General features: G+C 52.6%; 1 protein-coding gene across 1 annotated transcript in view; it reads right to left on the bottom strand.

Annotated features, from left to right (window-relative positions):
* Nucleotides 1–984: 984 nt before the first annotated feature.
* CADM1 (cell adhesion molecule 1) overlaps nt 985–27,428 on the bottom strand; it is a 103,246-nt gene continuing 76,802 nt past the window's right edge. The window contains exons 10-13 of the mRNA XM_044456321.1: nt 23,245–23,277; nt 13,651–13,704; nt 5,097–5,228; nt 985–4,104 (exon numbers count right to left, since the gene is read on the bottom strand). Coding sequence (XP_044312256.1) covers nt 3,986–4,104; nt 5,097–5,228; nt 13,651–13,704; nt 23,245–23,277 — 338 coding nt within the window. The 3' untranslated portion in view covers nt 985–3,985. The remainder of the gene's footprint in view (nt 4,105–5,096; nt 5,229–13,650; nt 13,705–23,244; nt 23,278–27,428) is intronic.

The raw sequence follows: 27,428 nt of genomic DNA, 5'->3' as shown, positions 1-27,428 counted from the left end.
GTGTTCCAGAGGAAAGTGCGAGTGCAAGGTCTCTCCAAGGAAATGAACCTCTTCTGCCGAGCCTCTTCCAACAGCCGGTGAACAATGGCATCAATTAGAGACCACACAGCACCTTAGGGCCACCTGCCAATGTACGGGGAAATGTCAGCAGCCAAAAACAAAAGTGAAAAACTAACAACTCCGTTGCCTGCCCATGAGGAAACGGGGCTCTTTTTATCTTCTTTCCAAATAAGGCAAGGCAGCCACGAGGACTTCAGGGGGAAATCTCCCCTAACAGCCACAATGAAGAGCGATTCTTCACAAATAATTCAGCAGGAAGAGAGGAAGCTTTAAAAATACTACACACTCAACCAAGGAAGAACAAACAAAACACCGTTCAGCAAGCCCGTCAGTTAGAGGCATTTCCCTTCTGGCCAGACTCCTCGTGTTGACCTAAACGATAGAACTGGCGGGCAAGAGTCACGGCCGTGAACGAGCAACCCTGTGGGAGAGAGAACCCATTCGGCCACTGGGGTTAAGGGCCCCCCAGCTAGCCTGAAGCAATTGCTGGAAAGAGGGGTCATGGAGAAGCTTGGCCTGTGTGCGGTCTGGGGGCCCAAGCCGGCGTGTCGACCATGGTTTCTCATCTCTCTGCTGAACGGCAGCACCCACAGCGACTGCTGAAGGCCAGGCGGGGACACATCCGAATGGGCAGTGCTGGGCCTTCCAGGTTGCCTGGTGGGCCTGCAGGACAAGGAACCCCTGTGTGGGCACATGGTGGACCTCAGAGGACCGGAAGAGCCACCTCCAGGCAGCCCGAGGCACTGTCAGTCCAGCAGGGCCTTCTGGACCACCCACGGCTGCTCTGGGGCCCACAGGGGCCAGGACCCCCAAGAAAGACCACACCTGGGACCCAAGGTGTCCCTCCACAACCAGCCTCACCTCGCCCTCGCCCTCTCCCAAGGACACCCCCGGGGCAAAGGAGCGCAATGTGAGACCGCAAAGTAGTTTTGTAACATTAATTTGTTTTTATTAAGAAGACAGATACTTTATAGTACTTCTTTTTCTTTGTAAAAATGGTATACATGAACCAATACAAAATGTGAATGGAAAGGTATGGATATGCATTTCTTACACTGCAACATCGTCCGTGGACACCTTGAACAGAACCGGCCTAAGGGGGCAAACGTAAAAAGGTCTGAAGGTGAGTCAAGAACAAGCTCATTTGGCGTCAACGACGCTCCTTCCTTTTCCTCGTCAACCTTCCTCTCTTGTTTTGTAAAAAACCGAACCGAACCGAAAAAACCACAAAGCCCCAAGAAACAAGTTTGTTCTTTCTGCACTCTTAACAAAACCCTTGTGATCTAAACCTGTACAAATCAATACCTAACAATACATTTCAAACAGTGCACTGTTTACTTGCAGGAACAAAAATCCTTTAAACTCGGTATACAACTAAAACCCATAATTTCCTGTAGTTGCCCGTTGTGTTCTCTGCCAATGCGTGGGGCCAAAAGATTTGCAATCTACCTGAGACGGAAAACACCAGTCAAAACACATGAACCTGAGACATGTCAACATTATTAAGTCAAAATTACATTGGGAACACTGCACTACTGCACACTTTTCAAAACAAAGATGAGCTGCTCAGGAAACAGGATGCCGTTTTTGTGATCCATGTGTAGAAAAAGCCCCCTTCCCCGCACTCCTTTCATAACCGTCCTCGCCCAACAGGTGTGGTTGGTTTGTTGTCTCACGTCAAAAAGAAGGCTTAGAAACAAGATGCGCGTGTTACAAAACTTTGCTGGAGCAGGAAAAGGGCAACTGCGTTTTTGTGGTCGCATGGGAGAAGAACAGGGGGGAAAACTGTACAAGGATGTGTTGTAACTTTGTGGGCCAGATCCATCACCAGAAAGTAGCATCTAAATGGTTCTGCCAATAATTTAAAAATAAATATTTTTTTTAAAAAAGAAACAAACGAGATGCTGACATTTAGCAATGATCATTCTCCTCACCTGCACAATAAATTTTTGCAAGTAATAGGACAGCCAGAAAAAATAAAAAATCATTCAAAATCCTTATTTATTCTGTAAGTGCTTTCCAGTGAGTCAGCCCGTCTTCCCAATGAGAATGCCTGTCTTGAGCTTTATCATAATTCCAATTCACATTATGCATCTTTCTCCTTTCCAAATGCTTTGGAAATGTCCGATCCTTCCCACTTCCCACTGAACCTTCAAAGAATGAAATGGCCATGTTTCCCTCCCCAGGAGAGAAAAGGACACGACAGACAATCCACCTGCATGTTGGCTCTCTTTCCGCCAAGCCTTCAGATATGTAACTTTCATAAAGTAGATTTATTTTTAGCTATCGCTTTAGCATGGCACCATCATGCAAGGATCAGTAATTTATTGGCAGATGGCTCTTAAGGCTGAGGAAGGAGGCCAACAATTGTTCGGAAGGTAAAGAGCCAAGGAAAGGAGGAAATAAACACGAATACCACGAGCTCACGCACACTCAGCATTAAGAGTTCGGATTAAGGAACTGAAAAACCTCCACGCTGAGTCTTCCACCTCTGCTCTGACCTTCCCAGAACAGAGATGCGGAGCAGTCCAGCATGGAAACGAGGCCCGCTTCTCTTCTGTCCCCTCCTGCCTTTCGTCAAGTCAAATCCGAACGAATGAAACGTTTCACGCCGTCTCTGGCGGGAGAGCTCAGCAGGACGAGTGCCTGCGCGGCGCAGCTCGCGTGCGCTGCTATCACAGTGCTGCTCTTGGTGCCCTCCTCAACAAAGTACCAGAGAGAAGAAGGGGACCGACCAAGACAGAAATAATAATATTAAGAAGTGGGTGGGGGGACCATGTCAGCCGATTCACATTCCTTCCACATCACAAAGATTTTTCAGTTTCCAGCAAACTACAGCGATGTGAAGCCAATTGGGAGCAGCTGATGGGATCACTTGGAACAGAAATGATCAGAGCAGACCTTCCTCTTTCCTCCCGCCCTGCCTTCCCTCCTGTGACAACCCGAATTTGCCACTTGCCCAAGAGGACAAGGGCCATTTGGGGAGAGAGCCAGGCCGAGGCCTTCCCTGCCCAACTATTGCCCAGAGAGGTACGAGGGTGTCCTGCGCGGAGGAGTCTCTAAGACACAACGTCACAGCAGACTGGGCTATCTGTCTTGTTCACAGATACCTCACCATGCTTCTGCGTCTCAGCGAGAAGCAGGGCATGTTTTCAACATTTCAGCCTCCTTGCTAGTCTTCACTGCTTTGGAAACCAGGGCAGCTGCAAACCATTCCCCTAAAAAGTTTGTTCTTCCAAGCTTTCATGACAAGGGAGTAGAATGGATTATGAATACACTGAATTTCAAACAATGAAGTCTAAGGTGTGCTGGTTCTCCTCTGATGACACAGTTTCAAACAACAACAACAAAAAACAACCCGGGAGTTTTCAGAAAATAAAAATAAAATGCTTAAAAGAAAAAGAAATCTATTTTCAAGGGATCCCAGCAGGCAATTCCAAGAGAGGCTAGGAAAAAAGAGTAAAACAAAACAAAACCAAACCATATACTCTCCATCCCGCCCTCCCTCCATCCCGCCCTCCAATGAAACAAGAAAGAAAACAAGGCACAGAATTTTCTGCAAATGATGGAACTAAACTAAATCCAAGTTGGACTTGGCCAGAGAATTATAAACCCAAAGAAACTGAGGTGTCGAACAGCAGAGTGTCCTTGACAAAGAACGCTGTCACAAAAGGGACTCCTTGACTCTCCCACACGCTTCGTCAACTGTTCATTTGAAACAAGAAGGAAAGTAAATAGCACTGGAAGAAAAAAGAAAGAAGGGAAGAAAGAAGGAAAGAAAGAAGAAGGAAAGAAAGAACGAGCCAGAAAGGGACAAATTAAGAACGCCATAAGCTGGTAGCGACTTCCGGCATCACCGTCTTTTTCTTCTACGCAGGGCGAGTAACCATCCGCGGTTGGACACCTCATGGGAACCAAGAGCGATCTAGATGAAGTATTCTTTCTTCTCTTCGGAGTTGTTCTGTCCTCCCTCTGCGTTGATGATAGCGGTGTCTGCGTCAGCCGCATCGTCGGCTCCTTTGGCTTCGTGAGTGAAGTATGTGCCTAGAACGAGAGCGGGGTGACCTCATGTGTGGGCCCTGTGGCGGGACCCACAGCATGAGGCCTTGGGTGGGGTGGGGTGGGGTGGGGTGGGCAGCCAGCATTGTGGGGCCGAGATGGGGCGGGATGCACTCCGAGCAATTCTTGGGCCATTCGGAGGATAACAGAAGACCGTGCCCAAAGAAAACCTCTCCTTGCAGCTCGTCTGGCCAGCCCCGTACCGTCACCTGGTGCTTTTAACCGGCAGGTGCCAGGGATGGAGGCGCGGGCATGCGGCATGGCATGGGGGCCCTTGGGGCTCGGATAGCCCATCTGCAAAGAATCGGCAGGCCAGGAGGAGGAGGAAGGCAAAGCAGGCTCATCCGCTGAAATCCTGATTTCCAAGCCCACACGCTTCCCAATCGAGTGCAGCCCTATCTCAGCGCCTTTAAGGCAGGCCTGCATCTGCTGGGAAGGCCACACAGGCGCTTCTCTTCCGCGTGCAACCATCCTGCCGAGGGCCTGGAAATCAGGATTTCAGCTCTGAGAAATGCACGGGGAGCCCCTCGCCACTCCCTGCCCTGCCCTGCCCTGCCCAGGATGATGCCTCAGCAAGGAGTGGGGCCCCTCGTTCTGGGGAAAGGAGGCAGCACAGATGCTCTGGCCACACGTGCTGCCCTTCCACAGAAGAGGCATCCTAGGGGGGACCTCTCTCGAGCTCGCTGAGGATATCATAGAGCACGAGAGCCCCGATTCCCGTCCCCACATGCCTTCCTTTGTGCTACCGTCAAGCAGCCCGCTCCAGCTGGCCGAGGAACGGCGGAATGCAGGCCCGCTGCCTCAGCGGCTCTTGACCGGCAGGAATGCCTCTGGATGGACCCCAGGTGGGAAATGGTGTCAGCGGGAAAGACGGAGCACACAGCGGCTCAGCAGGATGGGGTGGGGGGACGGGGTCTGCGCGAACCCCTCCTGCTCCTGCTCGGTCTGTCTTGATGCCCCTCGTCCTGCCCATTTACCTTTGTGTCTTGCAAAGTATCGTCCCAGAATGATAAGGAGACAGAGCATCGCAAAGACCACGACGGCCACCACCCCACCAATCACGGCGTGGTCCACCGCGGTGATGACGCTTTCCTCGCCCGCTCGAGAATCTGCCGGGATCAGAAAACAGGAGGCATTAGGACCCGGGGGGCTCGTGCCACTGCGTCCCGGGCAGCCCGCCGGCTCGGGGCCACGAGCAGCCTCCCTGGCCGAATCCGTTCAGGCAGCGGGAGCAGGCAAGCCTCGGCCAACACTGAACCGACCCGCTGCCGGTCAGTTCCCGTTACGAGTGGCCACGAAGGCGCTACCGAATGCGGTGGGGCGAGTCGGGGGGTTGCACGGGCGTTAGCGAAGCACGCGGAAGCGGGAATGCAGCATCCCTGAACACCAGGCACCTTCCATGTCCCCATACATGTGCAACCCCGAGGTGAGACCCCGCCCACCCCACGCTCCTCAAGGACCTGCCTGGCCAAGCACGGGCCACGGCGCACGCGAAGGGGCGGAGGGATGCTGCGCGCAAACCCCAAGCACTCAGCTCCACTAGCCTCTCCACCTCCCCTGACACAGCAGGGAACAGAACCCACCCGCCCCCGTCCCAGCCACAGGCCCTTTCAGAGGGGAGGCCGCAAGCTGCCCCTGCTGCGGCCTGCTTGCTTTAGTTAACAACTGCCGTGCAATTAATTTGCTTTCATGGGCCGCTCCTCCCCTTCCTCCCCCTCATGGGGAGCCTTCCTTCGAGAGAAGAATAACTTCCTTCCAGGGGAGAAACTCCAGAATGAACCCAGAATGAGCTACGGCTGTGTAAAATTAATATATAGCAATGTAAACAATTTTAATTTAAGAATGTGGCCACCGCAGCCCTCTTTGCAGTTCTAATGGCAACTAAGATTTATAATGTAGTAAAAAACAATTATTCTCTCGTTGATTAATACATTAACATTTTGGAATGGAAGCTAAACCATTGTCACCGAGCTCTTTTTTATTGAGTTCCACCCTGACACCTCCATTAAAATGATTTACTGGCCATCCCTTACAATTTAAGCACAGCAGCAACAGAAATGGTAAAATTCCTTTAACTTTACATGATTTGTGAAGTCATATGTGAAGGATTTACCATTTAAATCTTTCACTACAAGAAGCACACAGCCAATAAATCCGTCCTGCTCCCCCACCCCTACAGCTGCCCGGCCTCCTAAGAGAAATGTTTTTCACCAGGAAGAGCGAGTGTGCAAATTCCAGTCCATTTTTAAGAAAGATTTATCTCAATCTCTCTCCAAAGAACAGAGCCAATCTCTGAAGTCTGCACTTCTAATAATATTTGAAGTTTATCGATCAAGTGTACAGATCCGTGACAGCTAAAGGTAATGGTGCTTTTTGGAGGTAAGACTTGATACAATGCTTTCAGCAGGAGCTTGGAATTTATGCCTTCTATTGATATTTCCAATTCTGCTCTGAGATTAAGCACCAAAGGATGCAAATAAATAACTCGTGACCGAGCCTGCTGTAAAAAGCAGTTTAATTAAAAGCAGCTTCCATTAAGAGAAGAGCCCTTCAGACCTGCACCCCCGCCCTTCCACCACCACCCTCCCAAACCATCTTTTAAGCCCAGGAAGAGTAGCATCTGGGTTCATGTCAGGGCACAGAGAAATGGGTCACAGTGAGCGGCGGCAGCAAGCCACTGAGCTCGGGCGCTTCGCAACTCGAGCGGCCTCCACAACATCCACCGGGCACGTGCGACACCCTCCCCGCAGGCGTGGCTGATGCAAGACGACCGCGAGCGTTGCGCCGGCGTGTCGCAGAGAGGCCACCACATCCGCGTCGTACCTGCAGGAGCCAGGCTCTGCATCCCGATTTCCCCTGGAGCTAAATGAGCCCATCACTGCACAGCTCCCACGCAATTGGTGGACGAGATGTTTGAGCTGCTCAAACAGCACACCTTGGGGAATGGTGCTGGCCTGCGAGACATTGCACATGACGAATCTCAAACGGTCACCACGAGCAAACCAACCAACCAACCATCGACCCTCCTGCCGAGGAATCCTTCCATCATCTCTGGCTGTGGAGCAGGAAGCTGGGTACTGGCTTCCAACACGGAAACAGTGATTCCCTCAACTAGGAAGACAATCTTGCTCCTTGTGATAAATGGCCTCAAACGGCTGAGGACTGGCAATCCCAGAGTGAGTGTCCAAAAAGTCACCTCCACCTACGCTTCCTCCCCTCCCGCTGGATCCAGCACACACCAGACCTTGCTCAGGAAGCACTGAAGCGCATTCTTCCCGGCCAAGGGAGCCCTCTGCAGAAGCAGCAGCGGAACCTCAGTGGATGCACGCCTGGCAGAGCAGAAGCCGAGCTCGCTGGTGTCGAACGGGTTCCTGCCAGCCAAGCATCTGGGCTGCCATGTACCGAAGGAAATACTGTGTCCACGGCTCTCCACGACCAGGTCCTCATGGCTGCTGCTCAACTCGCAATTAAACCCACAGCAGTGGCTCTGCTCGGAGCCAGCTCTTCCCAAAGGCGCCCTCTACGATTTGCCATGCACTTTTGGCCGGGAAAGCTTATTAAATTTAGCCCTTCCACGGGGATCCGCACTCCCATTTTTCTTAATTATTGCTCTGAAAACAGCAGCTTTGCAGAGTGCACGCTCTTGAGTTGATTTTATTTTGTGCATGGCTAAGTATCCCATCTTTGTGTGTACATGTTAATTAAAAATTAACGGCTGTGTGCAAGGACCCCCGGTGCTCACAAACCAAGGAGCACTGCCCTGGGGAGCCCACCAAGGCTGCCCTTTTGCCTCTGAGGGTAACAGGCCCGTGTTTCTGTTTAGGTCGTCAGAGGATGGGAGCTACAACCTGCCTGCATGCGGGCGGCCGAGTCATTCCACCGAAAGGGTCACGTTAATCAACTTCAATAGCCTCTCAAGGCAACATTCAGGTCTTCTGCGCACTCCTGTCCTTTTGCCACGGCTGGTGAGGCAGCGGTGGGTCCGTGCCACATCCACCACGTGTGCAGGAAAATTCAAAATCCCCAAAAGCACTTCCTGACCAGAGCTGGTGTTGCAAATTTGGCACACCCTCCGAGCCAGTGTGGTTTCTCCAGGCCAGCTGCGGCTCGGAGGTTGCAATTCTGGAGCCAGTGGGGAGGGAGGGCATTCTGGGGAGGGGGGAACGACACAAGCAAACCCCCCCCGTGCCTCAGCCCCTCCCCCTTGTGGGCACTTTGGGGGGCAGCCCCATGTGTGAGGGGCGAGAACAGCTCCGGGGAAATTGCATGCGGTTTCTCCTGCAGCTCCGAAACAGAAAATGCCATGAAGAGACTCGACTTTTCATACTCAAGTGAGTTCAGAAAAGGAGGAGAAACGAAACAAGCCAACAACCTCGTGCTGCAATCTTGTGGGGCTGCCACACAAAAACACTCTTGATGGTGTGTGCTCTGCATAAAAATAGGTGTGCTGCAGCTTTTCTGCGGGGAGCATGTGCTCCCAGGTTGTGGAAATCCTGTATGAAAACATTATAGTTGATTAAAATGAGCCCCCAACAGACTTCTTTTCCTTTATTTTATAACTTTTCTTTTATAACTTCTTTTATATTGTTTATATTTTTTATTTATTTTATATTATTAATTTTAATTTTATATTGTTATTTTTATATTGTATTGTATTTTATTGTGTTGTAAGCCGCCCCGAGGCTTCGGCAAGGGGCGGCATAGAAATGTTCTAATAATAATAATAATAATAATAATTATTATTATTATTATTATTATTATTATTATTATTATTTCATGGCCACACCTCTTTGGTTCAGCACAGGGACGCTGTACGAATAGGACTGACACGGACCAGCCGGCAGGCAAACTCCCGAGAGAATGACGCCCGAGAAGTGGCAGGTGTGCATGGGCGTGTGTGGACCCATCACTGTTTGCTTTCAAAACAAATATTTGACCCTAAAAATAGATGTCAGCGGAAAACTGCCGTCCTGGTTAATGCCTCTTTAGCGAGAAGGGAGGGGGTGGAAGTCGCCGGTGGGGTATGGGGGGCAGCCTCGGCGGCCCTGACAAAGCACCACATTATTTGCTAATCCTGATGCGTTATTCTTCCTTAAGATTTGCTTTTCTCAGCACCAATTCAATTACAGATGCTACAAATCCTTCTGACATTTAATTCCCTCTTGTCAGACAGAGCCGTAAACGTATATACACGCACGGCTTTTCCATTAAGATGTTAATATACATTGGAGCACACCGGCATCTCCTCCGAGGAGCCTTCCGGGGGTGGCCACGGTGGGCGAGGACCCTGCCGAGAGCTGCTGCAGAGGCCCGTGGGGTCAGGCAGTGCTCGAGCTCCAGGTGCCGGGGGGCAGCCCACGCACAGCTGTCCCCGAGGGGGGCATTTTGCGGCACAGTGCCCAAACACATCCATCCGTAGTACAGGTGCATTTGTTGCAGGTGGTTTGCTCCAGTTTCGTGTCAGAAAACGGTTACCGCTTTAACAGATGTTTCTTGTTTTACTTTAGTTGGGTTTCGTGTTCCAAAACTTGGCGTCCCTCCCACCTTTTCTCCTGCAACATCAGAGCAGACCGGGAATATCAGTGGTCGCAATTGCAGTAGTCGTAGTGGCCGAGTGGCCTTCTCAACAAGGAGTCCCCCAGAGGCTTTGGACTTCAACTCCTATCAGCTCACACCAATAGGGTCAACCTCGCCCTTCACGGGGGAAAGGTCTGGAGCAACTGTTACAAAAGGCAGGGATTGTGACTGAGTCAATCTGGTGTTCTCCATGGTGAAAACTGTGTCCTCAGTGCAGAGGTCGCCTTTAAAATCCTCTGGCTCTCGGGACAGAGGACTGTTGTCCTCCGAAGCAGCTGTGTCCTCAGAGTCTCCTGTGTTTCGCTGCAGTAGGAGCCAGGGGAACGCTCCTTCTCTCGGTGAGGGGTCTGGCCGAGAAGCACCCGGGGCGCGCAGCGTGCTCGTCTGGCCTGCTCCTGTGGCAGCCGAGTGGGCGCTCAATGGGTCCGGTGAACGCAATCCCAGCCAGCCTTGCAGGGGTGAGATGTGGGGCAGGCGCGGTGACGCGTCTGTCAAGCGCAGCCAGAGAGGAGCCCTTCCTCGCAGCAAGAAGAGCCTTCCCGCCTGTTCTTCCACACGGTCTGGCACAGATCCGCGGCACGTGCTTGATGCGTTACTGCTTAGATTCCTAATACCTGGGGCACAATATCAGCAAAGTACTTAAGGAGCGGCAGACACAGGTTGCTTTATTGCGATGATTTACCACATTCGCTCCAGAGGGCCTTGTTTTCCTCCTCAGTTAACTATTTTCTCTAAGTTATGTAGACAAGGTATTAAGCACTCTATTTGGGGGAGGGGGGGCGTGCTACTCCAACAGGACTCAACTTGCTCTCCCCTGCACATTTGCGCTATAAAAGAAATGGTCTGATTGATTTCTTCTGAGCAGGCTCAGCATGGCTGTTAATTTTGGCACATTTAGATTTAAGGCTCCCTCCTACAGAAGTTCTAACAGCGCCTCCATTTCTAAGGGGAAATGAATTTTTAAAACCAGGTTGATTTTGCCACGCACGCAGACACTTCCGCACGCATCTATAAACGCTTCGCTTTATGTCGCCAAAGCCACTGGGAGTCTCTAGGGGCCTTGCGAAAGAAACGCTGTTTTGATTTTGAAATCTGGGAGATCTGGAGAGGAAGTCAGAGCCTTGGTGCAGGGCCCGTTTCTTCACAGCAGCAGTCCCCCGTCTTGCCACGCTGGAAAAGGGTCCGGTTGCCTCGCTCAAGGCCGGGCAAGGAAGGCAGTGCGCCTGGCAGCCCCCCGTCCTCTAGGAGCAGCTCATTGTGCCGCTGTACGTTAATCCCGAGGGCGCCCCGCCACAAGTCCCCTCTCCTGCAGACGTCTTGCAAAGCCTTGCCGGCACAACTCTGTGGAGCACCCAGCCTCACTGGTCTGCTTGGCATGGAGGGCCACCTAGCCAAGCTGCCGCCACGAGCCGGTCGGCACCATGTGCCTCGTGCGAAGGAGCACGGCGGATGTCCAAATGCCACTGGCTGAGGCACCATGAGGAAGCTCCGGGCACAGGCCTAGACATCCAAGCACCTGGACTGCCCTTCTCGTTCCCGGTTGTGTAAGACGAAAGAGCTGGCCGAGCGCCCCGGGTGCTCGACCCTCCCGCAGGCTTCCGAGGGGCCAGCAGAAGTCGCTCTGCAGACACAACGCAGCAGCCGCTTCAGGCCAATGCTGGGATGGCATCGATATCCCCATGAAGGGAAGGGGCATGTGGAGCCCATTTGCTGGCCCGGCGTTAAGTGCTACGGGAATTCGTCAACCTTTAGTCCCTTCCCATGAAATTCAGAGGAAGGCTTAATGGAACAGCAGCCATGGGGGCTCCGACAGAAAGTCAGCGTGAGAGCGCCACGGATGGCATTTAGAACCGGGCACGTGACTCTGATTGCTGGTAACAGGGACGTAAGTGAAGGAGGCATGTGGGTTTCTAAGGGCTGCCAGCATTTCAGGGAAACTACGGGGAGGGTGGCATCCCTGGCAGGCCAGAAAGGCTGAAAAAGACACCCAGGAGCACTGGAAGCAGATAATATTATTCATTATCCCAGCTTAGCATTAAGTGTACTGCACCTATTCTAATTTATTGATGGGCTATTTAAAGCCGGCGTTAACCTGTTTGTCTTGCATTATAATTGAATTCAGTCTCTAATTTAAGTGAGAGAAATTCAAGGAGTTCATCCCCCTCAATCAATATGTTCTCCTTCAGTGACCCATCTCAGGATAGCTTCATAAAAAATAATGTATTTTGTTTTAATAAATTTAATCATTGTGACAGGTGCTCAATTTTTATTGGCTGCTTCTCCAGTCATCTCTTTGCCACAGAAGAGAGCCACGCTCACAATCAATAGCAATTGATTAATCAGCTTCCCCCATGAACAAAGGTGCTAATCAGTTTTTGATTAGTTAATCAAAGTACACGGAAGAGCTACACGGGTCTCTTTTGATTGTGTTGTGATCTACAACGTGCGTATCTGGAGGAAAATCTTAATCGGGGGATGCACCTAGCTGAAGCGTGGAGAATGCGATGAGACCACTTCCCTTGTGCAAGCGGGATTGGCTTTGTCAGGTTGCCAGATTAATGCCGGCCGGGAAGGAGGCATGAATTTAACGCCCTTCTCTCTACCTCTCCACCCGAACTGGGACAGAAATTTCAGAATAGGAAAGCCGTGGAAAACATGCATCTACCAGAGGCCTCCACCAGTGTGGACATGGAACAGGAAAGCCAAACCAGCAGCAACCCGACTTCTCCTTGCTAGTGGAGGGGACCGAAATCGGGGAAGGAATCTTCTGAACAACCTTCATGGACTGGGAATGCATTTCCTGAGCAAAATCATCAAGCCAATAAAGCTGGATGGGCAACCAGCTGTTACAAAACAGGGGTAGATCCGTCCTGTTTGATGCTGCGTGTGACTCAACTGTACCGTCCAAGCAGATCCAGCTTGGTGTGGGTTCAGGCTGTGTATATTTGCAGGTCATTGTATGATTAAAGAGCATGAACTCCCTACCTTCCCTTCACTCAACAACAAGATTTCCCGCTTAGCACACTTCTCTTATGCTGAAATGGAAACACATTTTGTTCAGTATAAGAGTGGGGCTGTACCAGTAGCAGCATTTGTGCTCTGCAGAAATCAACACATCAAGAAAAAAAAATCCACATTGCCCATACCTTGATGTTCAGGCAGAAAAGGGCTCGATTCTGAACCTAGATTGCTCAAATTCCCACTAGGAAATAAACTCAGAACCACTGCGGGACACTGGATAGTGCGCCAGGCCTGGGGTCAACTCCCGCCCCTGCTCCACAGCACCCAGTCAACCTCAGAGAGCTGTTGTGGGTGCGAAATAGCCAGCCCCACGTCACCAAGGGGCCAGGAGACGACGAGGTCAAATGGGAAGATCTGTATCTCCGCCTGGCCAATGCTCAACCTTCTGCGATAAAGTACTAAGGATGGAGCATAATCCATGTACAGACTGGTGCCCAGTGAAGTACTTGCCGTCGCCTCCTCTCCCCACGCAGGCAACCCAGCTGCATCAATCCGCCGGCAACCCACACTCAGCGCTGCGCTGCCTGGGAGACGCCCCCTTTCCCCACCCCAGCCTGGCACCCCGGAGGGTTTTACCACATAGCAGCCGACCCGTCTGCTAACTGGGCTTCCAAAAACCGTCGCCAGCAACAGAGCTCGGGGCGGCTACTGGGCCCCCTGAACGGAAGGCCAGAGAACTGTCGCCCCATCCTCCCGCCACCCCAGATCTCGAGTACGGGCATGCGCGGGGGGAACCCATGTTGCTCTCCCAGCGAGGGGGAAGGGGGAAGGGACAGCCACCCTCCGGGATGGGCCTCCGTCTCGGGTCAGCGGTGCTGCTGCCCCACCAGAGCTGCCAGATGTTTTAAAGAAGCAGCCAGGATGCAAACGAGGTGGAGAGCAAACACACAGACTGGAAAACCACATGGGCTTAACCTGGAAACTAGCCCTTACCTGATAGGTCCCCATAGTCCAGCTCTTCCGCGGAATTTGGCAACTGAGTAAAGCCTTACAAGTAAAAACAAACTCATTTTTCTTTGTGTTCCTCAAGGGATGAAAACAAAACACTTAAGAACAGAGGATGAAATTCTCAGGAAAAGAAAAACAAAAGGAACAATCTCTTCCCCTCTGGCAAAAGCTTTCGCTCAGATTAACTTGCAAATGAGACTTTCCAATCACTTAATATATTTTGCTTTTTGGCCTCTTGTAAACCAACCCATAACTGTCGGAAAGATTTCTACGTCTATACCATTGAAAACACACGAAACATGAAGGTGAACATTCAAAACCACTCATTCAGAACAGCATGCAAAAATAATAATTTAAAAACCCCTCCTCCCACGTAATTGATTGTTGAAATTGCCAAGATAGGGCAATGTATCCCTTCAGCCGACAATTCTATTTTTTAACATACATCGAAGCTGCATATTGTTTCCCAGGTTCCAGTGGAAATCTAAATCCCGAGGCAACATTGGTGAAGAGCCCAGCGTTTTCCTCGGGCTCCCTTGGACTGCACTTTTCAAAACTACAGCAAGAATATGTGGAGATGCAATTTGCCTTCTCTTTTTTGGGGTGGAGGAGGGAAACCTGACAGGGAATACTTTAGAAAAATCCCAAACGGTCTGTTTCTAGGAAAGTCATCTCAAAGCTGACAAGGCAGTGAGGCAGCAAAGCCTTTCAGAAAATTTAGCTTGCAGAAACCTGTTGGCAAAACACACGGTTGTTTGGTTCTCACAGCGATCCCTTCCCCGTTTGTTTTAAAAAATATTATTCTGTGGAAATGCAGTTCAGGGGGACTTCTCCTTGCCAAGTGCTGTGAGGCAATGCAGCAGGTTTGGAGGTGATGGGGGGCTTGTCGTGTGATGCTCACCTCTCTCTCTCTTGGAGGCAAGTCGTTTTATGCAGGGAGCCGCACCAAAGGCTGCAACGGAGAGCGCGGCAGCAGGAATCTTGGGGTGCTCAGCCCCTCTCCCCTCCTGTGCGTCGCCATCTCAGAAATGCAGCCTCCGAGGGACCGTCTTGCGCATCCTTGCCCTTTCTCAGCATGAGAAAAGCAACTCTGGGGGGCACAGTTTGAGCAGGAGAAAGTCTGGAGGTAAGTGGACCCTTCTGAGCAATGCTAAGCTCCGTTTGTCCACAGAGAATATTGCCCGGTTCGGTGTGACCGGCCTTGTCTCCCCGACCTTGCCAATGCACCACGGCACCGAGCTCTTAAAAAGCCGGCATTTAGACATGGTGCTGCCAACTGGCCCGTGCGGGGGCCTAAGGGGGCCCTTTGCCGGACGCGTAGGCCGCAGCTGCCAAGTCACTCAGTTGCTAAGACTACAAAATGCTCCTGTAAACCAGGCAAGGTGGACCAGCCATTGGAATGCGGCCCCTGTGAGCCCAGAGCAGACGCACATGGGTGGGCGCCACCACTTCAAAATGGTGTGTGCCGCCCGAGCCAATGAAGGGTCCTTCGTTGCCACAGGCAGCCCCGCGACTCCTCGTGGGCCCTGAAATCTGAAGGACTGCAGCTCCAAAGGCTGGGAAAGATTCCGCTCACTGCTTGAGATCTCGGAGAGCCACTGCCGAAGGGAGCAGATGATACCAGGCTAACAGCCAGCGTAAAACGGTGCCCGGGAAGCTTTTGTCTTAGGAGAGCTGCACGGAGGGCCTGTGTGTCCAAGCAGGTTCCGAATTCCTTTAAATTACTGCAGAATTCCTCAGCCAAAGGGGGGGAAGCGTCCGCTTGCCTCTTTGCACGTGGGGAGGCCCGTGCCGGCCTCGCTCGGCAAGTGGCCTTGGGCACATGTCTCTTCTGCCCATCTACATCCACTTGCGAGACCTTAGCAACTGACGGCTGCGAACACCTTGGCAGCTGCCAACTCATTAGTGGGAGCTGCTGCTGCCCATCTCCTAGGAGCCGTTGCAACCTGGCGACATGAGCACCTGAAGACTGCTCACCACAGGAAGATAAATGGGCCCCATTACTGGAGTGATGACAGAAATATGGATATTTTGGTACAGTACTGCAATTCTCTGCCTCAGCATAACCTGGAAAGCACCTTATGCTTAGAAAGCCTAAATGCAAGACTCAGCAAACAGGCAGTCAATGCAATGGCTAATAAAAGTGAAAAGCATTAGACATTCTGCACTGGGACACTCAGTGGAAAAGGTCAAAATTGCTCAGAGGTCCAGTGCTCCGCTCCATCGGAAGCAAGTCTGCAGTAGTTTTCCCGGCGCAGATGGTAAATGGAGGTGTTCCTGGCGGACTGTGCCGAGTGGAGAGCTGAGACAAGCAGGTTCACGGACCATCCTGCAGCTTCTGCTGGGGTTGACAGGAAGCCGGAGCCGGGCAATCCCAGCTCCCTCGCAGCCTGCGGCAGGGCGAGAGTGCCGTCGTGTCTCCGGCCCTGCTCTTCGGCTGCCCCATTTTGTGCAACGGGTCTGGCTTGTCTCTAGAATCTAAGTTTATCTCCAGGCCAGCATCAAGAGAGCCAGAGAGAATCCACCGATTACTTCTGAGCTGAAGAAAGAAACTGTTGGATTAGTGACAATAACTGCACTGTCCAAGCCACATCGGCAGTTCCAAACTCTGCATCTCTGGGCCTGAAGATCACATTTGTGGGGCAATGTGAGAGCTTCTTGGATAGATCCTCTGGAAAGTGTGTTTGTTTTTTGTCTTTGTCTCCTGAAAACGGCATCTTTTCAGAGGATTTTCATTTTTTCACGTACAGCATTTCCGTTTTATTATTGTGCTTTTTTAATGAAGGGTCTGTTATTAACACCCACCCTTGCGAAGGAAATAGGACTGCTCAGCTGTTCCATTTCTATTAGCACCTGGTAGTCTTAAGATGGCAGTGAACGGCGTAAGAAATAACCAAGAGGCCTCTAAAAGATGTCACAAATTATGCCTTGGTTTTCTCATTACATTTTTCAATTTGACTATTAAAAGATATTCTTCTTCTTTTTATTAGAAAGCAGTCACAATTTCCAGCACTTCTTTCGGAATAAATGAGAATTAAGTTTCCAGCTGCATACAATTGTTTTGTCACTTGGAATTAAAGAAGTTACGATCAGTTGAAATAGCAAGTTTGCCAGGGCACGTGTCCAGGTGAGCAAGCCACTTCTCTTCTCGGGGCATGAGTCTTGCATGCCACCATTCTGCACCGGTTCCTACGTGGATTTGCCTCGCCGCAGCTGATTATACTCCCCTTAAAATCAGAACGAAGCTCAGAAAACGCTATTCTGAAGGGCGGGTAGCTTCCCGCTCCTACCTAGGACCCTCCAGGTGCGCCGGGGGTGCCAGTGCTGTCCAACCCCACCAGCACAAGCATCCATGCTGGCACTGCAGTCCGACACACCTGGAGGGTGCCGGGTCAGGAAAGGCCTGTCTGGTGCGCAGGTCCAAAGTACAGTTGGTCGTGCAAGTTGATTCAGACGGCCTCGAGGGGTCCATGAAGTGCCAGAAACAGAGTTTACCTTGCCTTTCAAGAGGCTTCTACTTAAGTTCTGCAACTAAGACCCCGGAGCAAATTTAGCCGTATGGAGCAAGAAAAGAAGGTCCTCTCAGGTGTAGGTCAAAGAACAAAGCAGAGAGTGTCGGTGGAGGGCAGGAGAGCCTGGAGGAGTGTTGTCCGGGGATCGTGATGTGTCGGGCACGACTTCGCGACTAACAGCAGCAACGGGACCCATGGGCATGCCTCCCAACCGAGGGACAGAAGCAGTGGGGTGCTCAAAGGGTTTTTACTGGACGTGGCACTTTTGAAGGAGTTCTTTTAAGGTGCAAAGCTTGCTGACAACCACACGGCATTTAACACGTAGTTAAAACAATGCGGGTGCCACAACGATGCTGTCCCAAGGGAGCTCTCCAAGCAGGGGAAACGGGAACTCAGACGGGAACTGCAGGTCAGCAGAAGCAAATATGGAGAGATGCATTCTGGGGCAAAACGTGCGAGCCACACGGACGGGGTCTCAGCAGAGGCAGCGGCTGAGGAAGGCATGGATTCGGGGAAGGCAGACGCTCGGTTGTGGGCCATTACAGAGCGGGCTGCAAGCGAAACCGCCAATATGAGGCTCACTTGCAGCGTTTGGGACTATTTAGGTCAGAAAGGGGGAAGGGGAGAGGTTTAAAAGTGCCACCTGCTGTGGAGAACACGGGCAAGGAGCAATCCTGATCTTCCCTCACTGCCAGACTCCAGCAGTGTCATCCCGGGAGGCCGAATGTGGGGGAGATGCAGGGCAAACAGAAGGAAGGGTGGCGAATGCACCAGTGGGGGGCTCTGTGGCCAAGCTGGAGTGATGACTGCAGCCGGGGTGGCTTTCGAAGGGGGCGCCACCGACTCAGAGAGGCGCTGCTGGCGAGCCCTGCAGCTTCACAGGCTGCACCGTAGCACGGAGCGCGCTCCTGCGGGCCAGTCCTGCACACGGGCCCCCCACGGCCTCCGGCTGACGCCTGGTGGGACATCCAGCTCAAGACAGATTTTGTTTTGCATTTTTTAGGGACTGACCCAATGCTGAATTGCAAGATTTCCCCATGGTCAATAGTCCTTCCTTGCATAGTCTCAGCAAATATATTCTTATGTTTACAGATCTTTCCTAGCTACCAGTGATGTTTTGTTCCTGGAATGCTTTTTTTTAAAAATGGCCATAATCATTGCACATTTTAATGTTCCCGTTAGTCATAGGCTGCTATGGTGTGTTTTATCTGTTAAAATTCAAGGGTTTGGTAGCAAGTATACCAAGTCGCTTGTTCTTCAAGAAGCCCAAGAACGTTGTTGTTGTTGTTGCTAGTCGCAAAGTCGTGTCCGACCCATCGCGACCCCATGGACAACACTCCTCCAGGCCTTCCTGTCCTCCACCATCCTGGAGTCCACCCAAGCTCACACCCACTGCTTCAGTGACTCCATCCAGCCACCTCATCCTCTGCCGTCCCCTTCTCCTTTTGCCGTCAATCCTTCCCAGCATCAGGCTCTTCTCCAGGGAGTCCTTCCTTCTCATTAGGTGGCCAAAGTATTTGGGCTTCATCCTCAGTATCTGGTCTTCTAAAGAGCAGTTGGGGTTGGTCTCCTTCAGGACTGACTGGTTTGATTGCCTTGCGGTCCAAGGGACTTGCAGGAATCTCCTCCAGCACCACAATTCAAAGGCCTCAATCCTTTGCCGCTCAGCCTTCCTGATGGTCCAGCTTTCACATTTAAATATATTGTTTTGTTTTGTGTTTTGGGGTTATCTACTCCACTCCCTGGATCCTACCACCCGCCCCCCCCCTTACTCCTGACCTGCTTTATCAGCTTTGAGGATGACGGAGGTTTCTTTGACGGAGGTCTCCCTCCCTTGTGCAGATGGACGGTGTGGCTACAAATAACCTTTGTCCCCAGCTAATGTGTGCTGGCAGAGCGAGGGCCACTGAAACAGCGCTTGGTCAGGGGTGCTCCTGGAGTGGTCAATTGTGTTCCTGCACTGGAAGAATGGTGTGTGGGGGCAACATGAGGCAGTTCAAGCACATCCGCTTGCACTCTGATATCCCGCAACGCCACAGTTAAACGCGTAGGGTTTAAACTGCTATGCAGCTTTTGCTTTACACCAGAGGAAGAGGAAGGAGAAAACGGGGGGATCCAAACAGTGCAGAGTTCCCAAGATTTTCTGCATGTTTAAACAGACACTGCATTTGCGCCACACGCTACTGGAGAACGTCTCCTGGCATCATGCACAAGCCTCACGTGTGGCATCAAACCAGGAAGTCTTTGGGAACAGCGTGTTGGTTTATTCAGTAGTGCTACTGAAACGCACATTGGATTTTAAACTATCTCTTTGCTTCTCTTGGTCAAAGACATGGCATATTAGGCTAAGGGCAGTGTTGGCACCATGCACAAAACAGGGCCTCAGAGAGGGCGGCCGATTTCTTGGGGAGCTTATTTCTGCTAGAAAGAACAGATCCAAGCTCCCCAAACAGCACGGGCTGGCTCGCAGAAATCATTCGGTCTGCCTCGCCAGCCCGAGACCTCCCCCACTGGTCCTCCTCATCTGGGAATAGAAGTTTTCCAACAGGGACCTGCACCATGAAGGGAGAGTTAAAAGGGGCAACGGGACCCTGGAAAAGGCACGGGAAGTGCAGCCAAGCCACTACCATGAACATGCTGTTATTGGGACTCTGCCAATGAAGGCAGAAGGGGGGCAAAGCGCAGGTGGAAGCGCAGGTTTTAAGTTCACGGGTCTGTGCCACTGGAGAGTTAACTCTTCGTGCTTTAAACTTGACCATGCAGAAGCCCCTGTGCTGTGAGAAAAGGGAGGGTGGCCGTTGCTATAGTTTTGCATGCACGCAAGCTCCTTTTTCCAGTCCTCAAGTTAGGACACACTCGAAAACTTTCCTCGAGTGCACCTCTCGGGTCAGAGCCTTCTGGCATGGGGGCTCCATTCAGGTTCTTTTGGAATGGCTTTGGGAGGAGCTCCACCTGGTTTCACAGGTCACCATGCGCTTCATGCATTTCTCACCATCCACAGACATGCTTACTCTCAGTTGGACATTGTTCAGAACAAACTGGCCAATGCACAAGAAATACCCAGTCAACGTCACACACACTCTGGCAATGCAAGCTTGGGAAGAAATCCTGGGGGTTGCAAACAGGGAAAGCCCCTCTTGACAAAGAGGGGCTCTTGGTGGGCAAGGATGGAGAAATTTATTTCCAGGCGGAGAGCGTGCCATGGACGGATCTACTGAGCCCTCCCAGCTGCCGTTTTGTTGCTCCCGTTGTGGCCTAAATCTCTCTAAATGTGGCTCAGTTTCCAGACCCCCGGAAAAGATGAGCACTGAGGCTGCAACAGGTCTGAGGCCCCAGGAAAGCCTGCCAAGGTGTCGCGTCCTCTCATATATATGCTGAGACGTTTGACTGAAATCAGCAGGTTCTTGCTGCCAAATGAGTCTCTTAATCTGAAGTGTTTAGGAGCAGAATGTCTTCAAAATCTATTGGGTTTATGTATTTTAATTATTGGAGCTAATGTTTCAACAAGCATCTATCTATTCCATTAGAACAAGGCAAAAGACAGAAACTCGGGGTGAGTTGCAGAAACCCCGAGTCGTTCTGCCCGGCAGCAAGAGCCGAATATTGAATTCACCTCTCTGGGGGGCTGAGGCTTTGCCCACGGAGCTTTGCCTGCTTTCTCGCTCCAGAATCCCTTGCACTGCGGGGTTTCCTTGTGTCGTTTTGGCTGTCCCTGCCATCAGGGGCGGTCTCAGTGGAACCACAGTCCGGTTAACAAGGGGAGCCAGAACAAGCTGGGGAAGTTTTGCATATCTGTGGTTTATAAAGGGCTGGCAGTCTTGGCAAGCGGGCACAGAGCGATGTTTCACAGTGGCTCACCGGGGATGCTGTGGAGCAAAGTCCAGCCCACTGGTGCATTTCAGCTCCCGCTGTCTTTCTGGATTGGTCCCGAGTCCAGCCTGAAGCATGGTGCCACATCTGCAATGTGTGGAATTAACAGCTGAGCTATGGCATCATTTGTCCAGCACTGGCAGACGTTAGCCAGGGATCTGGGCCTCACCACTCCTTTCCACTCGCTGCTGATCATGTTTATCATTTTGGCAACTTCAGATCCCTTTGCACAAGTGGGAGCACTACAACACTTCAACGTTTGAACAACGCTTAAGAACCCATGAGAAACCCAACAGTTATGCCAAAATTCCCAGGAGCTTGACAGTTAGGAATGCAGGAAAGGCGCCGCCCAACTTTCATCTCCAAGGCAATTCCACACGCTGGGAAGCCAGCAAGCGCGGGGCCGTTCCTCGGCTCATCCCTGGACATTACACAAAGGCCGCGGAAAGGGACCGCCCTGCTCGTCCGCCAGGAGCATCGGCTCCATTTGCGTTTCAGGACTTGGTGTTTCTGGAACAGGCTTCATGGTGAAATCTTACTGATTTCCACTGGGCTTCCAGGGCTCCAGCAAGGGTTCAATATGCTCCCATTTTTGTCAAATAGGATCAAAAAAGGAAAATATGCCTTGCAGAACACCAAGCACACAATAGATATGGCGGGCCCAGAGCGCTTGCTGAACTTGCCTGCCACGTCCTCTCCCCTCCATCTTACCCAGGGCATTTGTTGGAAATAGAGGCCTGGATAAGAAAGAGGGTGAAGATTGGAGGACTGCCCCCATACACAAAGAGCACGGAGAGACAAGAGAGCTGGGCAGCGGGTCGGGGGGCCGAATGCCCACACTCTCCTTCACATCCCACTGCTCTCTTGCACATGTCTGTTGGTGGCTGCCCTTTGGAGCATGCTCTGTGCGGCCGCTGGCCACGCCAAGTGAGTTCCGAGAGGAAGAGCAGGGACCCTCCAGATGGTTAAATAACTGGGTGACAGATTAAAATATGGAGAGGTCCTAAGAAAGCCAGACAATTCAGGTTCTTGTGGAATTTGACTTTTCTGCTGCAGCATCAAGGCGAACCCCTGGACATTCTATGGACTGCTTTATCACACATGAAGGGCACTGTCCTAAGGGGAAGATATTTGGCAAGGACACCACCCCAGAGGCTGAGGAAGTGCAATTTGAGAGAAAGGACTTGCTCATGAGCAAGAGCACGTGCTCAGAGGGCCTGGATTTGAAAAAGGCTCTCCGCTAGCTGGAAGGAGCCCCGGAGGCCACCCACAGGGTCAGGTGGGCCCAGGGCCTGAAAGCGACGCCGACTGTGAAACATTCCGCTGGATCCGCTTGCCAGTGAAAGGGCCTGACTGAGCCCACCCTGCACGGCTGCCTTAGAAACGGGGGCTCCCTTTCAGTCTTGGCAATCCTCCCAGAAAGGTCTTTCTTGCATCTCCTAAGGCAGGAAGGGTGCCTTTTAGCAATAAAAATATGGAGCTATATTTTAATTCATACATCGCCAGGTGTCCGACATTTGTGTTTCAAAGTTGTTTCCCCAATATTTTAACCACCTGGTCGTGAGCACAAGGTACTGGATCACCCAAAGCTGGCGAGGGAAAGGCTGCCAGGCTGCTTCCTGCAGCGACACAAGCAGAAGCAGGTGAATGGGGTTGCTTGCTGCCTGCCTGCCCACCCACCCTGGCCAAGGGCAAGGAAAGGGTGTCACTTCTAGTGTGTGTTCTGCAGGCTGCCGATAAGAGGCTTACTCGCGCCCTCCTCTGCTGGAGGTGACGCCCTGCGACTACCTCAGAACGTGAAAAGCCCCCTTCCTCTCTTGCACAGTTTAGGGCCTCCCTGGGAACCGCAGTCACGGCATTCAGAGCAGATGGGAAACTGAGCCCCGATTTGCAACGCCTTTGGCACGTCTGTTCCGACGGCTGAACCAAGCCATTCCGCTCACCCTGCGCTGACACGCCTGCCTTTCCCGCTGAGGCTGGGAATGGCAGGGCTGCTAAGCATGAGCACTAATGTGCCGAGAGAAGGGGGAAGGCTAGTGCCCTTCCGGCCCCGAGACCTGCAGCCTCTTCGCGGGGACCACCTGCCTGGAGCACGGCCTTCCGAGGACGCGCCACCGGCCCCTCCCCACTTTCTCCCCAGGCTTGCCTGCCGCTCAGCGCTGCTGAGAGAGAAGATAAACAGGAATGCAATACCAACCGTGAACTGCCGGTTCTGTCGTCGCCGTTGTGTCTACACACGGGAACAGAGGTTTGAGGAAGGGAAGAAACAGGAGGAACGGCATGCAAAAAAAGGGAAATGGAAAAAATGGAACAGGTAATATATGAGCAAGCTGTCAAAGAACATTGCGTGACAAGCAATAATAAAATGAAAGGCAAAAAGCATTTGAAGTGAGTTGCACTGTTTTCAAGAGACATGCCTGGAGTCTAAAAGCTGTGAGCCTGAGGGGGAACAGGGAAAGGTTTGTTCGCTTTGGTTCTGGAGCTTCACCAGCGGTTCGCTCTGATGGTCAAGAGTTGTGGGGACATGCAAAGTGGAGGGAAGCCCGAGCCACCAGCTCCACCGGGAAGTGCTCAGAGGAACATGAAAGGCCCGCGTGGCTTTCATACACCCAAACATTGCCTTTGCAAACCTCGCTTCGCTCGATGCTTGACTGCAGAGAAGTCAACGCATCGCCCGGCTCCCCCGGCCTCCGTCCCGCCAGCGTGCGCAGGACCCCTGCGGATGCCAGGCCGCCTTCCACATCCACTCCATTCCAGGGGATGCCGGTGGCAGGAAGGCCCCCAGGAATGAATGTGCGCCGCTTCCTCACATTCACGCAGCCACAGCGGCCTTGGGTGGGGGAGGCCCTGCCCCCAGCAAGCCATGCATGGTTCCGCCTGGACCAGGACAACCGTGAGGTCTCCATCTTTGCAGAAGTGTCGGCAAAGATCCCCACCGCCACCAAGGGCTGCGTGAGGGGATGCAAGAGCACGGGGGCTTCTCACACATTTCCTGTCACAGGCAGTGCGAGCCGCAACATGGAGGGGGGGGGCAGCACGCGGCCATTTTTACGCTCCTCCTGCCCCAGCAGTGCCCTCCGGAGCCCACGGCCTGAGGCAGGTCGCCCAGCCCTCTCCCCGCCAGGGCTGTGACTTGGGGGGCAAGGGTGGGGCGGCACAGCCTGGGCTCTCCTCGGGCAGACTCGCCACAGGAGGTTCTGCGAAGGAAGTGCAAGCAGATGCTGGACTTTGCTTTGGGTGCAGAGCAGCCTTCCCCAGCTGCAGCTGGGGATGACGGGGCTTGCCATCCCAACATACCTGCGGGACTCCCGGAGTCTGGCGCCGGGGCAGCAGTCTAGTCCTCATGGCCAGCCCCGTCCTCAGCACCATGCACCTTCCTGGAGCGGAAAACACGCGTTTCCACTTTCCCAAACTGTGGTGCACAGAGTTCAGCCGTCACTGCAGGAGCCGAACACTCAGGAACTGAAATTCGACACACTGCTTCTGCCTCACCCGGCCTACCGTTTGGCCGCGGCACCAGCATCCACCGCAGGAGCCTGCCTGGTCCTCCAGCTCAGCAAGCCATGCCGGGGCGCTGGGCGGCTGGGCACCCCTGTGGGAGCCAGCCCTAACCTCCCCGCCCACCGTTCGGTTTCAACGCTCCGTGGCCTCGCAGATCTTCAGCTGAGGGCTCGCTGGGTGGGGCTGGCGGTGCTAATTCTGGAGGCGGTTTGCCAAGAGAGCGCGCCCAGTCTCTGCCATAAGGGAGGCTTGGGAGAACACCGCTTGGTTCTGCACAGGCAATGTTTAAATGGACAAAAGCGTGCTTTGCACAGGGCCCGGCAGCAGAGAGCTGAGCTCACAAACTACCCTAAAATGGAGGCCTTCTCTTGCTGAAGACCAGTCCTGCGGGGCCAACATGTGGCCCTCAGGATCCAGAAAGGGCCAAACACCTCACTTTCTGGAAAGGAAGGGGCGTCTTTTTTTTCTTTTGCATTCAAGCAGAGGATAAACTTTCCAGAGCACTGGGCAAGATAGATAAATCGGCATGTACATCATCCACATGGGAAAAATAGACCATACTTACAGATTTGGCACACTTTAACATACTGAAGGAAAAAAGAGACCCTTCCCCTTACACAGCTAGAGTGAGCGCTTTAGCATGATCTGCTTGGCAGCCATTCACCTATGCCTGGTCCGATCCTCCTTCCAACACAGAAGCTTCCATTCTTGCAATCACGTCAGTTCAACTGCATCAGGCTTTGTTCTCATGCAGCTAATTTTGGCAAGGCGAGAGCACAACTGCCCAGAACGAGGCAGGAAGCGGCCCGCGTCATCCTCAGTGGCACACCCGGCAAGCAAGGTCCCAATTTAGCAGGGTCCCGGCTAGGTGGGAGGGACAAGGCCGAGGGGGGGGCACAGGGAAGCAGACTCTGTGCCGACTCCCAAAATCGTGCCGTCCCCCGGGATCAATTGAGCAGCTTCCCGGGAGGGTGGGAGGGAAGCCGTGCGAACTTCCAGTTTAGACTAAAACTGCTGGAATCGGAAGTTCTGCTCCTGCCCTGGAAAAAGAGGATTAGTCAAGGGACCTCGTTCCGTAGGCACAGTGCAGCTCGCTTTTCCCATCCAGGGACAGAGAATCAGCAGGGAACGAACGAACAGAAACGAAACACAAAGTTCTCAAGCAGTTAAGGCGAACAAATATCCAAAGTCAAACAACATCATGTAGGCTGCAGCTGGAATGGCAAAGTTATGATTAGCAGATGCGCTGGATGATCACAGTGGGGAACAAAGCAGTTACGGGGGAAGGGGCACTGCCTCCGGTCCCTCTCAGCCCAGCGGCCATCTTCCCAAGGACTTCTGGTTTAGCCACGGCGTTCGGGCGCGAGAGGGTGGCGGTCGGCTTTTTCTCGGCAGAGAACACTCTTAAGGCACTTTACAGCGATGGCCTGGAATGAAGGGGTCGTTTTCGAGTGCAGCAGCATTACGCATGCCTAGAGCAAGGCCCGTTCCCGCACAGCTCTGCAAATAATAGATTAGAGGAGAAGCGTGCCCACCCAGTCTCTCTGGCGAGGACTCGGGGCACCCTCCTGCGCATGCTCGGGCCAGGGAAGGCCCTGCGGCCCCTCCCTGGCGAAGGACTCCTGCGAGCGTCTTCCACCTGCACGTGCACAGCGCGGCCCTAAAAAGTGCCCGAATTATCCCCCCCCCCCCCGGTGTAAATGGAGGTGGGGAGGCCTGCCCCCGAAACGGCCCGTTGGCCAGCGCTGGAACCTTCTCTCTTGTGCCCAGCTGCACGTGCCCAGCTGCCAAAGGAGCAGAGGGACTCATCCTGCCCTGCCCAAGTCAGCACAGCTGAGCAACACTGCGAGGCAGAGCCAGGGTCGTCTGCACCCCTGCCCGCTCATCCCTCCGGGCACCAGTTACCGCGTAGGAGCACAGCCCCAAGGGAAGGGCAGCCGGCAGCCCCCATGCGATGGCATTTCCCGCTCAATCAAGCTTTGGGGCTCACTGATCTTTCCTGGAGGACCCCCGGGACAGATGCTGAAGGCACAGGCTCACCGACATGTGGGCGAGAGAGGGAGCTGGTGCCACCGCTTTTAACCCATGCAGATGGCTCCTCTTCAGTCTGAAACGGCTTACTGAGCATGACCATCTGGGGCAGGAGCAGGGCTTAAAACCTAACCCATAAAATTAGCCCCCGGTCACTAAAAGGATGGGCTCCATAAACAAAACTGAGAATCCAAGACCAATTAAAAGTTTTCTAATTTAGCCCTCTGCAGCTGGCCACATACAAGCCAAGGGAGTGATTGCTACTGCTCCGGAAACTGCTTTGCCCTCGGTAAAACTTCTCCCAGTGGAGTTGCCCACCTACCTGAGAGGGGATGCGGCAGTCCTGAGCATAGCCTCGGCTGCAACCTTAAGGAAAAGAAACCAACACCAAACAGGACATCTCTAGCCACTAAAGAGCGGGTGCCCGGGGTGTGAGTATCTCACCTGGCACCCTAAGTGCCAGCCGGACCCACCGTGATGTTCCTAAGCCAATGCATCACAGAGACAGGTTGCATTTTAACCTAAATGATTACAAAAAGCAGACTATGGTCAAAGCTTCTCTTTGCTTCCATGGTCTCCCTCTCTTTCGCTTTGTCTTGCATTTGAATCAAACTCAACTGGCACATGAGTTGCGGGCCTAAAAGAACATGGAAGCAGAGCCATAACAGGCTGAGATACGGAGAGCGGTGACTCAAACCCGCCCCAAAAGGGAGCTGGCACGAGACCGGGATTTTGTGCTAAAGCTGGAGCAAGTGCGCACTTTGCCGAACACACTTCTGAAAGCGCGCTGTGGAACGCCCAGCCTGTGCTGCACCCGGGAGAGAGCTTCATTTGCAGACCAGATGTTTC

The sequence above is a fragment of the Varanus komodoensis genome, unplaced genomic scaffold (genome assembly GCF_004798865.1).
Source record: "Varanus komodoensis strain SLA01 unplaced genomic scaffold, ASM479886v1 scaffold83, whole genome shotgun sequence".
In the NCBI taxonomy this organism is placed as follows: Eukaryota; Metazoa; Chordata; class Lepidosauria; order Squamata; family Varanidae; genus Varanus; species Varanus komodoensis.
The sequence above is the reverse complement of the archived record's forward strand: the minus strand, read 5'-3'. Positions and strand labels throughout refer to the sequence as shown.